Genomic DNA, 13,562 nt, shown 5'->3' with positions numbered 1-13,562 from the left:
TTGTGCATTGCATCTTGGTGGTGTGAAATAAACTCTTTATTTTACCTGTGAGATAAGAGTCTGTATCTGTTGTGAAAATTCCTACACAGTGACAGTGCTGTTCTCATGGTAAATTACTGCTCTGCTCTTCAATGCAAGCAAGTGGGAAGTATCCTCAGAAAAGAACTTGCCAAACAAATTCTGTATCTGAGTTAAATGTGTGTAATATTGTAAAAAATAGAATTAGCTTGGCTTTCTTTTTCACATAATAATGAGCAATTAATAGCATAAATATGCATTCAAAAAAACTGAATAGCAGAGCTGCTCTCAGGGAAAGATATCCCATAGATGGAATAGGTAGGAACTGTAGTGAATATATTGATGAAGGAAAAAGGTTGGTGGGAAATGCTGTAAAATCATACATATTCCAGCTTTCCTATAACTCTCTCCATCTTCATTTTTCCTTACAGCCATAAACAAAGAGAGGCTTGAAAAAACAACTGGACTGAAAATTCTGCAGACTGGTGTGGGGGAGGTAAGTGGCTTTCAGGCATTTTACATTCTCAAAAATATTTTAGTTATTGGGATTTTTAAAGAAATTCTGGAGCTCATGAATGTTTGTGAGCTACCAGTCTCATGGTGCTAAGGGCCTTTTTATGATACAGTTGCATCTGTCAAAATACAATCTGCTGCACAAATAGCACTGTATCCCACAGAGAAAAAAAATACCATCCTTATGAGAAAAGTGCAGCCAGCTTTAAGAAATGCAGTTTTTGCTTTGTTGTGTCACAGGAAAAACTCCCCAAAGATGAGCACAGCGACTGAAGTCGTCATATTATTCCCCTTGGTTTTGATGGAGTGCTATCTCATCTAGAACAGTGGAAGTTTAAATTTGGGGTAAAGAATCTTTAGATATTAGAGAGAATCTGACATCTGAATGTCTCACTTATTTTGGATATAACTTGAAACATAAATAAAACATGTGTCTGTTATTATAGTGATATCACTAAGCAAAAACTCCACTAAGCAGTTCATCATTTATTAATAAACATGATGCTATCTGCTAAGAACCTTGTATGAACTACAGTTGATTGCTAATTCTCGTGCTAATTTTGTGTACACAGTTATCTCTTTTTTTCCCTTTTCATTTAAGTAATTTTGCTAGTGGTGAATGCTCACAGGGCTAGGCAAATGTCTTTTGCTCATGATTGCATTATTCTCAGTATTAAAAATAATGAATCACTAACTTCTAATATACTCAAGGAATAGGTTGTTTTCTTTCTTTACCAATTTTTGGGGTTTATATTTATGATTTTTATCAGATCATGCCTAAGAACTTAACTTGATGAAATTTGTAAAGTTCACTGTGCAACTTCATTCACATTACTGAAGGACTTGGTCTTGGAGTGTAATAACACTGAGACTTGCTGTGATGCTGAGGGCCAAAGCTGAAAGAATTGGAACTGGAAACAAAGATAGGTGAAATCATCAGAAGATGAAAGCCATCATCTCTCCTTAACTGATTTATCTAAGAATGTTTCTTATGGGTGCATAACCTTAGAAACTGGGAAGAACATCCTGGGGCATGGCTGTGCACCTCAGGCTTTGTCCTGACTTCAGGCCAGGCTGAAGTTTGTGGTTGTGCTGTCTGCAGCCCCTGGTTTCTGTTTACTAGCAGGAGAACCAGGATTGGGGTACAGGCTGTGGAAGCCAGACTCTGTATAATTTTACCCAATGGGACTCATCCATGCCAATAAAATACCTCCATGTATTTTGTCTAATTCCAGTCTTTGAATGGATTCCAGTCTGCTGCAAAATCAGCTGGAGAATGAAAGCCCACTTCAGATGCTTACTGTTAAACCAGTTTTTGTATTATATGTGGTCAGTGGAGGAAAAATTCCCTTTTGGATAGTTGGAATGCGGGAAGATTTCACCTGCTAAATGTATGATTAATGCCCATTGTAGCAATAGAATTGCTGTAACCATGGTTAGATAAGGGATGTGCTGGAGCTATAACTTTAAGGATTTCCTAGATTCTAAGACCAGCTAACAGAGCATGAAAAATTGAAGAGTTCTTAGGCCAGAGACCTCACCAGCCTGATTCTTGTGTTTGGTTTAGAAAAAGTCACTGTAGAACTCACCTTCCATGTATTTAGGCTGTCATAAATTTTTTATAAAAAAACACTGATACAACTTGGATTAATCAAGACTTTGACAGAATTTTGTGTGTTACACTACCAAATATGTATTATTAGGAGGCAAATAGTGAAAACTGATTAACCCAAGTGAAGCAGACATTTTGGCCTAAATATAATCCTGGTTATATCTGAAAGAGGATGATCAGCAGAGAAAAACCCATGTGGTTTGGACTAAGTAAGGTGATGGAAGAACATTTGTTCAGCTGCTTATGTATTTTGTTGGATGTGAATTCTCCCAGCTGTGAACATTCCCCTTTCTAAGTCTTATCAGATATGATTGTGTACTAATTAATACATTTCTGTGGTCTCACATAAATGAAAAATAGAGGAGTGCTGTGACCAAGCTTTTTTTATGTTGATACACTATCAGATTCAGGCCATTTCAGGTCAAATTTAACTATGGTAATCCAGTTTTGCAGTTTGTGTTTTATTCATCCTGATGAATAATTATTATTGAAATAATAAAAAGTATGTATTTAAAGATAATGAAAGAGCTTCATGTTGAATAAGGATTCCTTTTACTTCACACTGGAATTAGGAATGGAATTATATGTAATGGTGACAGTAAATCCAAGTCAAGATGCTCTAATCAAAAGTACTTATGAAAATTTAGTAGAGAATGAGAAATGGCCTTTTTGTTTGGACAGCAGGTGAGATGCATGACAAACTTAATGGACTTATAATCTTCATATGCAGGCCTGTAAAATAAAAAGGATTGATTTTGCAAGGCAATTTTCATATCTGAAATACCTCAAGAGAACATAGCCCAGATGGTGGTGGCAAATGGAGCCACAGTCAAAACAAATGCAGGAGCTCTCCTAAGCTCAGCAGTAATTCATGCGTGGCTCAGGACAGTGGAATCTGTTTTAGGTGTCGATCTATGGTAACAGGATTTGTGTCTCAGTAAGGAATGTGTGGACACTAGTGACTTCCCAGGCCTTGGCTGCTGGAAGGAAACTGTGTCTTCCTCTGTGGAGATGAGAAATGCTTCTCAGAGCTCCTCAATCTATCACTTTCTTTCCCCTATCTCAAGAAAAAACATTTCAAAAGCAACAACAGACTATGAAATTCACACCAAGCTTACTGAGCCATTCAGTCAAGTCCAGGGAGAGCTGATGAATTGCTTTTATGTCACTGCATAAACATGTGCTATATAGTCATTAACAACATGGGTCTGGAGTCTATCACAGCTGCAATCCAGTTCATCATCTTTATGTCATGTAAAAGATTTCCACAGCTTGTGATTCTCTCAGCTAGGCCTGACTTAGCTGTGTTGTGTCAGTGGACGGTAGGCTCTGCTTTAGCTGGATTAAAAATGAGTTCCTAAGCTGCAACTTCAGAAGCTGCTCATGTTTCAGGATGTTGACTTAAAAGTTTTGTACATTTTAGGGCAAATGTGAATGATAAAATGCAAAGCACTGTCTGGACTCTGGGCAAGCAGAGTTTCTTTCAGGCCATTACAGAACAGATTTTACCAGTATTTCCACCGTACATCCACCTCAACATTGAACATTTGTAAAAGAATATTCAACAGTACAGGGATCCAGAGAGTTAGATTAGAGTTTGATATGATGTGCAACACTCTCAAAATGAGAATTATTTTATCTTATCTTGTTTGCAAGAAGGCAATTATTCTAGAAAACCAGAATAACTCTGCTGTAGAGAAAACCAGTGCTGAGGTTGTAATCTTGAGGATCTGTGCATTGCTGTGGTACTATCTCTGGAATTATATTTGCCAAAATGTGTCTTTTTTATTTGCAGTATTCCAGCACCTATAACAGGAGCTGGAAAAAACTAAAACTAAAAAAACAGTAGAACTCCTCTACAGTATCCATGTGAGATTTGTTGGTTTCATTGTCATGCATGTTTGTGCCAGACAAAACCTTCATGAGCATTTCACACCTTCTTGTTTATTCAAATACAATGAAGCTTTGAGTATTTTCTTTTGATCTCCTACACATGAAATAAATCTCTGAAGTACTGAGGTCATCTTCAGCTGTTCAGCTGTGTCTAGGAGGGTATGACTGCATGTGTTGTGTTATTTAGATGTCTATTTGCATAATACCATGGAAGACACAATACTGGTAAAAAACTGAAGAGCTAAACAGCATTTAAGCAGGACCCATAACTTTTCTCCACCACTCCAACTTGATGTGAACCACTACTTGAGTTGAACTTGTTGCTTTGAATGGCTGAGCACTCCTGCAAGATCTTGGGGATCTCTGTGTCTCACGTGAAGGGAAAGCCTCCTTAGCAGCTGCACAGTTCCACCTGACTCCTCCTGAGTTCAGGAATCAGCACAAGCCCCCGTCCCACACCAACATTATTGCAACTGGATTAGTTCCCAGGAGTTTCTCTCCAGCCCAAGGGAGCTCAGCAAACACCACGAGCCACAGCCCTGCACAGGAGCCACCATGTCAGGTATCCCTTCAGCATCCTTTAGGAACTTAGGATGAACTTTAGGGACTTCTATCTCTTCACATAGGCACCACTGAATTACAGTGGAACACAGTATTTTTAAGTCCAATTCCATGCTCAGGTTGGCTGTGACCAGAATTACTTTGACATGAATAAATGTTTATTCAGCTTTTGGCTGCAATTTGTTTTCAACCACAGTTTCTGAATAACAAGTCAGGCTCTCCAGTGGCTCAAGAAAGTGTAATCCAGTTTTGGGGTATAAGAGTCTGTGATTTGAATAATCAATTAATGAGGCCTGAAACAAACCCAGGGAATGGCACTGTTCCTATCTTGAAGTGACAAAACAGCACCCACTTCAGAATAAGTTATATTAAATTACCTCTTTCAATTTCCCAGTAAGAATGCACTGAAGAAACTAATCATTGGAATCATAACTTCATTTGTAGGATCTGAATCATGGCTCTCATATGGCAGACACAAAAATTAGAACAGTTTTCTAAAGCAAATGGAAATAACCCAAAATATATGCAAAATGAATGCTTCACCATACCTCTAGATGTCCTAAAATAGAGCGGTGATATTTTGACATGTTTCAGGATATTCTCATTTATAGATATTTTGATAGGTGTAGAACTATGTTGATGTTGCATAAAATGATGTTACCATAATAAAGAAATCTGTGTTTAAAAATTCTAGTGAAGCTAGAGGACATGATAAGACAGAGTTTCCAGTGATGTTCAGGCTTCTGAGGGCAGGTTTCTAGCTTCTTACCTTCCTTAATGTTGCCAGATTTTGTCCCTATACATCCAAATTTTACATAGAATGATATTGGATTGTAAATCCATAAAAAATTGGAGTGCAGAACTTGACAAATCATTTTCAATTGTTGAAGAATAAGGTGTAAACCTTTTTTCTGATCTTAGAGTACTAGATAAAGTGCTAAGTGCTTGCTTTTGGGTTAGAAAGACCAAATCAGCCTGGGATCTACTCCAGCTGTCTGTGTTACAGCAACACCTTGGCAAGCCAAGCTCCTGACCTGGAGCAGGCACTGCCCAGGGGTACCCAGGATTGGAAGGGGTGCTGTACCCAAAATCACTTAGATGAGGTAGGTCTGAGACTGACCATGGTGCATGAACAGCAGCTGTGCATGTACAAATACTCAAGTGTTAGCCCAAGACAGAGCTGTTTTGTCACTTCACTGAAACCCACCCTTCTTTTACCAGAACTGATTAGGCTGAAGCCAGGCACAGTCACAAGTGAGGGCAGACACCTCTGCACTGCAGGGGAAGTGCTCTTAAACCAGAGGACACCAGAGAGGGCTTTTTCCCCATGCCTGCCTTCAGCATTTTTTCTTATAAACCCCATGGCTTAGAGATCAAGAAGTTTCTTTTTTCCTGTTCTGTGAGATTGGAGTTCCCACAGACAGCTCTTGCTGTTGGCTTTTGCTGATCACTGTGGCTGTGTTGGTCAGCAGACAAACATTTCCAGGAGGGGCAGTGTTTGGAGCCACGTGAATTGTTGTGGGCAAGGCATGGATCGGGTCACTGAGGGGTTCTTTGCCTTAAGGCATGCAAATTTACATATAGAAATAAGAGCAATGGTATTAAATAAAAAGCTTTTAGGAGTACAATCCTTGAAATATTCTGGGTGAAGGCATAATGAGAAAGACTTACCTTATCCCACACACACAAATTACAGATTCTAAAGCTGTGTAACCTTTAAAAAATAGTAGATTATATTGTCCATAGAATTCTACTAGAAATATACTACTTATGTGAAATTTTACTAACACTGAATAATATCTCCCTATTACAGTTTGTAAGTACATATGAATAGTAAAATTATGCTAATCAGAAGTTAGTCACACAGTAGCATTTAGAAGTAACACTTCAAGAAATTTTAGGAATAAAGCTAAACAGAACATTAAATTTCTCCAAAGAGAGTGATGAAGATCTATGGCTCATTTATTTAAGACCTTGTATGCTTTTGAAAAATGCATTCTAGCTAATATTTAGATATAATGTTAATGCTATTTATTAACTATTCATTACAGTACATAGCCCACTAGAGGGCTGCTTTTCAAGTAAATTGCATCCAGAGTGTTAATAAAAGTGTTAAATGTTTAAAAACAAAAAATATGCAGCAGAAACACGTGTATCATTTTACCACATTATTTTGTCAACTATTTTCTGCTACTGCATGTTATATACAGAGCATACTAAGACAATATACGTCACGGCCCCAATTCTACAAACATTTAGAATATGCTTAGCTTTAAGTATATTGTTATTCCTTTTAAGCTGCTGCTAAGTTTAGAGTTAAAGAGATGCCTGGATGCTCCTGAGACTGTCTTCTGTCACATATCACACCGTCTCTGGTTGTGGAGGGGCAAAGTTCCAATGTTTATCCCCTGTATTTGATTTGAATATTGCATAGCAGAGGTATTTTGACATCTGAATGACAGGTCACAGCTTCAGTTTGGAAATCATGTGTCAGTAGTAATTTCTTTTCTTGTGCTCCGATTGTGACAACGCCCTCCATCTTCTTTACAAATTTTTAAAGAACACGACAAGGAAATGAGGAGATTATAATGCAAAGAAAAATACATCAAACCTGATTTTCAGAGACAACTATCAGTCTATATTGATTTATGTTTTCCTCCTGAAACAGTATATAAAGCACAAGTATTCAAGTGTCACATTGGTTCATGAGTTCCTTTACAGTAGCACTGTGTGATTTAAAGGAGCAGAAGTGCCAAGTGATGTGGCAGTTGCCATGGCAACTACAGCAATTCAATTTTTATTCAGTATCATGTAAAATGAAACAAGATACAGTTTGCCTTGTGGCTTCAGGAACTTATGCATCTACCAGTGTTGTTCCTTTTTGTCTTTTTTAACATTGTACTGGTAAAAAAGAAGCATGTGTTTGTTTTAAGGATTTATCTTGGGTTTAGGCTGTGTCATGCCATTGTTTTTAAAGCAGAGGTTCCTGTACAAACCATTATAAATCTGCAGAGAGAAGAGATTTAGATTCTAGCACTGGCTACATAGAGCAAACTGCAGGGTAATTCTGTTTAAGAATCAATGTTATTATTCACCTTAACTGTGATTTGGCAGCCTGCACTCAATATATTAATAGAGAATCTTTAAATAGGAGAGCATGATTGTTTGTACTAGATATCTCACTGATTCATGAAATTCAGCAACCTCCTTCTACCAGCAGCCAGGTTATTATGACTCAAAGGAAAACAAAATCTTGGGTGGTGTAATGGGTCAGCTAGGGAGGCTGCAGATTAAATTATTTTAAAGTGCCTGACGTTTGAGGGACCTAGATGATCAGAAATTGTAGAAAAGGGAGATTCTTCCATCTCCACATATAGGAGCTTGATCCTGGCAGGAACACGTGGATTTCCAGCAATCTCAAACACATATTTAACTATTTAAGGGAGAGGAACAAGTGGCTGATACCAGTCTCTCAGCCCTTTATCTAGCAGACTCTGGGCTGGAAATGTTCCTACATAGGTCAACATGGAAAGACCTTTGTCAGGACCTTTGCTCTGGTCTGAAAACATGGGAGAGTAAGGGGCTGTTTCTAAGATTCAAGCTCTTGAGATATCCAACTTTCCTGTAGGAATCCCTGACATCAGGGGCCCAGAGCTGGTAAAATGAACAGGAGCAGGACCCAGAGCCTGTCATGGTCTCACACTTGTCTGTACTGCCAAGTTGTTGTCAGTCACTCACATTGCGTCCTGTGCCAGTGAGGACTCTTGGGCTGTTTACTTCTCCACCTAAGCAAGGTCCTGGCCAGGGACCATTCACAGCAGGCAGTTTCAGTGTGGTCACCTTTGAAGCATGGATGTAAAGGCATGTTAAAATTAAAGAATCATAGAATTAAAACTTCAGCTGTGGGTCAAAAGAATTGTGTCATTAGGTTTTTTAGTACTAAGCTTTAAGTGCTTAAGTAAAACTTCAGGTCTTTGCTTTCTGGGAAAGCCTGATAGCACATTCTTATTCATCCTTCCCAGAACTGCTTTGCACTTGTACATCACTAAGTTACCACCCTCAAAGGCAACATGGCTGTAGTGTCCATCACTTCAGACTCTTTCAGAATGCAAGGCTTTATCTGTTATACATATTGAAGCAAATTTTTGTCAGAAAACTTTTAGCAAGTTTCTAAATTTAAACATGATGATTCCTATTAAATTAGCTTGTTGGAGCTTGCTTTTGTTTCTTTTTGCATTAATCAGCAGATTTATCCTGATGAGATAGTTTTAAGAAAAGTGTTGGAGTTGCTTTGACTAAGCATAGTTTTAATTTTGTGTGCACTTTGACTGTTATCAAAGGGGAATGTTGGGGGTATTTTTTTGTAATAAGAATGCAAACATACTTCACTGAAATACTAACTCAAAGTTTCTGTAGAAACAACAATGCAGTGGCTCCTGAACCTGCAGCAAGTCCCCAGCAGGGACTTGCTGTTTTCACTTTGGAACATGTAGGTGTCTCTGATTTGAATTGCTGGGCATTAGGCACAAGCATTGAGGAGATAACAGATAGATAAAGAGAGAACTGGAACAGTGCAGCTCCAGCAAAGCACCCATTTCAGTGAGGAATTAAATGTGTCTATGAGCTGCACAGTGAGACCTGGGGAGGACATGAGCACAGCACGTGCCTGAAAACAGCTCCAGGGTCACTGTGGCTGCTTTTGGTGCTTGGAGAGATCTGCCAGGGGGGGACTTTTCAATGTGATCTGAGCACCTGCGACAAGGCAAAGGGACATCATTCTGTGCCACAGAAAGGTGACCCAGTCCAGCAATGCCCAGGGACCACAACAGCTCTCTGTGCACTCTGCTCTCCCAAAGGGATGGCATTCTGCAAACTGTCTGTCTGTCTGTCTGGTTCTTTACCTTTAGCAGGTAGAGTAATGGCTTCATTTTAAGATTGTCAATGCTGCTTTTATGATATGGATTTCACTTGATTGTTAAACTGTTAATTTACAGATCTTTACTAACTGAATGCAAACAAATTCTGGTCCTCAAAGCTCTGCTAATGCACAATGTTTGAATTTTAATTTCCAGTCCATCTTAGATTATGGTGATGAAAAACAATATTTAATCCCTCGTTAACACATGAATAAGCGGAAACTGTCATTTCCCACCAAACAATAATGGGATTATCTCAAGAACTGTCAGTTTATGTGAAAACATTATGTTGCCCAAATTTTCATAAAAATTAGCAGTGGGTAATATTCAAGATCAGAGCAATGGAAAGAGGGAAATCTGCATTCATGGTAATAAATATTCATATTTGTCTGCTCAGGAGATGAAAATCTAATCAAGGGGCTATTGATGCGCTGGCTTTTTTTTTTCTTTTTCTTTTTCTTTTTCTTTTTTTTTTTTTTTTAACCAAGATGTTTCATCTAAATTGGGTTTGATATGGAAATTAGTCTTACTCCAAGTCCTCCAGGCCATGAGCATGCTGGGATAACACTGGAGGTGTCCGGTACATCAGATGTTGCTGCTGGCATCTGCTTCTACAGACAACAAACACAATAAAATTAAATAAAAAATTGACAACATCTCAAGGGTCAAGCTCCCAGTGGTTTAGGGTGTTGTGGGGTTTTTTTCCCCCCTAAACATTTTAATTTTATCCCAGTTAAATCCTCAGTACTGCAGGGTTAATATTGTCGGCATTTTTTGCTTTTGTTGACAATTACCATAAATCAGAAGACACTCTGCATGAAGCTTAATGAAATATGTATGATATAAAAATGGGAAGAAGATAAGTGCAGTTTGCTGCTTCAGGATTTTGTGTGTGTATCTCTGTATCTGTGTGTGCACATGCACAGCCTGAAGAGATAACTTGTATTTTGTGTGCTGTGCACTGAACAGAATAGTCAGGCAGTTACTGACTGGCCAACATATAAAAAAGCATATAATGTGAAAAAAAAGTATTATATTTTTCCCAAAAGTGAGAGTAGTATGTTTTCTATATCAGGTAATTTGTTCAACTAATAGACTTGCATGTTAAAATACTCAGTTTAAAATATTTCTTCATACTTCTTTTTGGGTTTACTAGCATGAAAATCTGGTTTGTCCTAAAAGAAGTATTTGCCTTGAAATACTTTAGCATTTACTATTACTATTATTATTATTACTATTAGAAGTAGTAGTAGTATAGTCATTAGTTGCACACAATATCTTCTTCTTCATTGTGCTTCTCAGGGGTTTTATGACCTTTTTAAAAAAAACAGACACATCATTAAGATCCTACAAATAACCCCATATATATACATATATACACATGTACTCATATATATTTGTGTGTGTATTAAGGACATTCTTTTGTGGAAGGGTCTTGTGTTTTCTGACATTTACTTGGCAGACCTGTGGGTGCTTTAACTGGACACTGGGCAGTTCACACACACAGAATTCACAGAATCACTGGGTTGGAAGACACCTTCAAGATCATTGAGTCCAACAGTGCCCCAACACCTCAGCTAAACCCTGGCACCCAGTGCCACATCCAGGGATGTTCCATTCAGCTCCTGATTGTTGTGCAGACACCAGGAATGTGTGACTCAGTCCTCTTAAAACTCAAAATGCCTGCACTGAGTTTATTGAATTCCTGGAGAAATTGCCATATAAAAAGCATATTTTTTTTAGATTTGGAACTGAGCAAAAATATATATGCAACATTTAGCTATATTGCCTGTAGCAGGAGAGAGCAGAAAGGTAGGAAAAGCCTGCTCTGAAAGAAAGGATATTCCCACTGACCAAGAAAAGAGAATAGTTAGAATAGAAATATTGCTTGTTACAGGGATTGCACCCTTTCTTTATGAACTCTATACTAAATCGGAATATGGAGATATGGCATATTTCAGAATTCCAGTAATTTGTGCAATAAATTGTTGTGAAGCAAGTATAAGCAGCCTGCAGAGTGTGATGTGCATGTATTGGCAGACCTGATATCTTTAACTGTACAATCTGTGCTGGCATCTTTGTCCAAAATGTTTTCCAGAGACCTTATCTTCCTAATCAACTCCTTTGCCAAGCTAAAAAAAGAGAAAGGAAATGCATGTAGCATATATAGCAGATGGGTGTTCAGCTGTACAGGTGTCTGGTGTGCAGATGCCAGATAATGCAAGGTAGTTAGATATTTTCTGGGAAATTCCATTACTTGTTCCAAAAAGAGAGAGTCATCCATTCTTCTAATGCTACCTGCTCCAGCAAGATGCATGCCTGGGAGTGTTAATGGCCCCTCTTAACTCTTTCCCATTTGATCAGAGGCATTCTTAGAGAGCTGCCTTTTGTCTCTTTGCTGTTTCCTAAGACCCTGAATTGACTCTGAAGTTCATCAGTTCTGCAGCAGAACAGCAGCAGCCTGCATTGAGGTTAGGCTGCATCATTTGAACCAAGTTCTTCTTTATTCGCTTCACCTTCTTACATGGATTGGAGAAGCATCAATTCTAGAATCAGGGAGTCATAGAATGGTTTGGGTTGGCAGGAACCTTAAAGATCATCCAGTTCCAACCCACCTGCCATGGGCAGGGGCACCTTCCACTGGACCAGGTGGCTGAAAGCCTCATCCAGCCTGGTCTTATATTTAAGCCACAGAGAGATATTAAGGCATAATACTTCTCAAAGCAGTGTCTGGAGATAAGTAATGCAGTGCTACCTATAAGCAATATATCCAACATCATATGAGTACTCACACCACTATGCAGCCAATATTAACTTTTTAAGGTGGCTGTGTATTAAGTAATGTCCTCAGGTCCTTCAGGTGCTTCATGGACCTCAGCTGTGGTCCTGGATCCCATTTCCAGTCACCTTCATGTAGGGAGCTGCTACTGCACACTGCTGAAGTATCTCAGGCAGCTTCTGGGTGTGCATTTTGATCTTCCCCACAAAAGTACCACGTGCACACTTGGCAGTGCACAGCAGGAAACAGTTCTGTGTGCTGCAGAGCTTGTTGATAGTGTGGAGCATTACTGATCTCCCATTTGGATGAATTTTTTTCATTACAGAAACACAACAGAGACCCAGATTTGGGTCTCAGATTTGAGGGGAGGTGTAGGCCCTCATGCAGAAGGAGGAATACCCTGATTTTCTGCTTGGCCCTTCTCTGTGAGCTGAACCTCATTAGCTACATTGAGCATTAGCCTCCTGGAATTTTTTCTCTTTTTTAGCTATTTTAATATTCCAGATAGCTTATGAGACCCTGGGACAGGTATTTATTCAACATAGCTCCTGGTTTATATCAAGATTCTTGTTTGGAGTCAGATGGGTGAAGGCTTGGACTTTGGGTTCCCCCATAGGAGTGCTTTGACACTAAACTATAGATGGTGGTAAAGCTTTCGGTCAACTGAACATTAATAAAAATCATGCTTTTGACATGAAAAGAAATTCCCTATTCAAAGTTTCCCTAAAACTTATGTGGACCTATTAAAAAATAATTCTGCAGCAAATTGATATTTCTTTGCATAAATCATTTAACTGAAAAAAGGCTGAGTAGTTTTGATTAACCGAAGCATTACAGTAATGCTTTCTAGACAGGATTGGAATCTCACTGGGTACCTGCCCACACATAAAGTGACAGGAAAGCTGTGTCTTTGAGTGATTAAGATAATCACTGAAAAATACAAGATTAGGATAGAAAGGGAATAAAAATTATCACCTTTCTCATTTTAAAATAAAGCATATAAGCTGTAAAGTTACTAAATGAAATTACCAAGATTTAAAAACAAGCCCATGAGAAATTTTTAGGACCCAAAGTCCTATCCAGTGTCAGAACCAGACACTGACCTTTCCTGCCCATTAGTGTGCAATTCCAAAGCATCAGGATGGAAGCTTATCTTCAGACTTGACTTAACAAAATGTTTTAATAATCCTAGCTATGAAATGCTAGGAGCTGATCTTGGATTTTACAATAAGAAGCAAAGTGGTTGTGATACTCTATGTTATGTAAATTA

At 38.5% G+C, this 13,562-nt stretch overlaps 1 protein-coding gene across 1 annotated transcript in view; it reads left to right on the top strand.

The window, feature by feature from the left end:
* Window positions 1-13,562, top strand: part of PTPRN2 (protein tyrosine phosphatase receptor type N2) — a 635,649-nt gene that overhangs the window by 399,107 nt on the left and 222,980 nt on the right. The window contains exon 12 of the mRNA XM_077191900.1: window positions 450-514. Within this exon, the coding sequence (XP_077048015.1) occupies window positions 450-514 (65 nt within the window). The remainder of the gene's footprint in view (window positions 1-449; window positions 515-13,562) is intronic.

The sequence above is a fragment of the Agelaius phoeniceus genome, chromosome 1 (assembly GCF_051311805.1).
Source record: "Agelaius phoeniceus isolate bAgePho1 chromosome 1, bAgePho1.hap1, whole genome shotgun sequence".
Lineage (NCBI taxonomy): Eukaryota > Metazoa > Chordata > Aves > Passeriformes > Icteridae > Agelaius > Agelaius phoeniceus.
The sequence above is the reverse complement of the archived record's forward strand: the minus strand, read 5'-3'. Positions and strand labels throughout refer to the sequence as shown.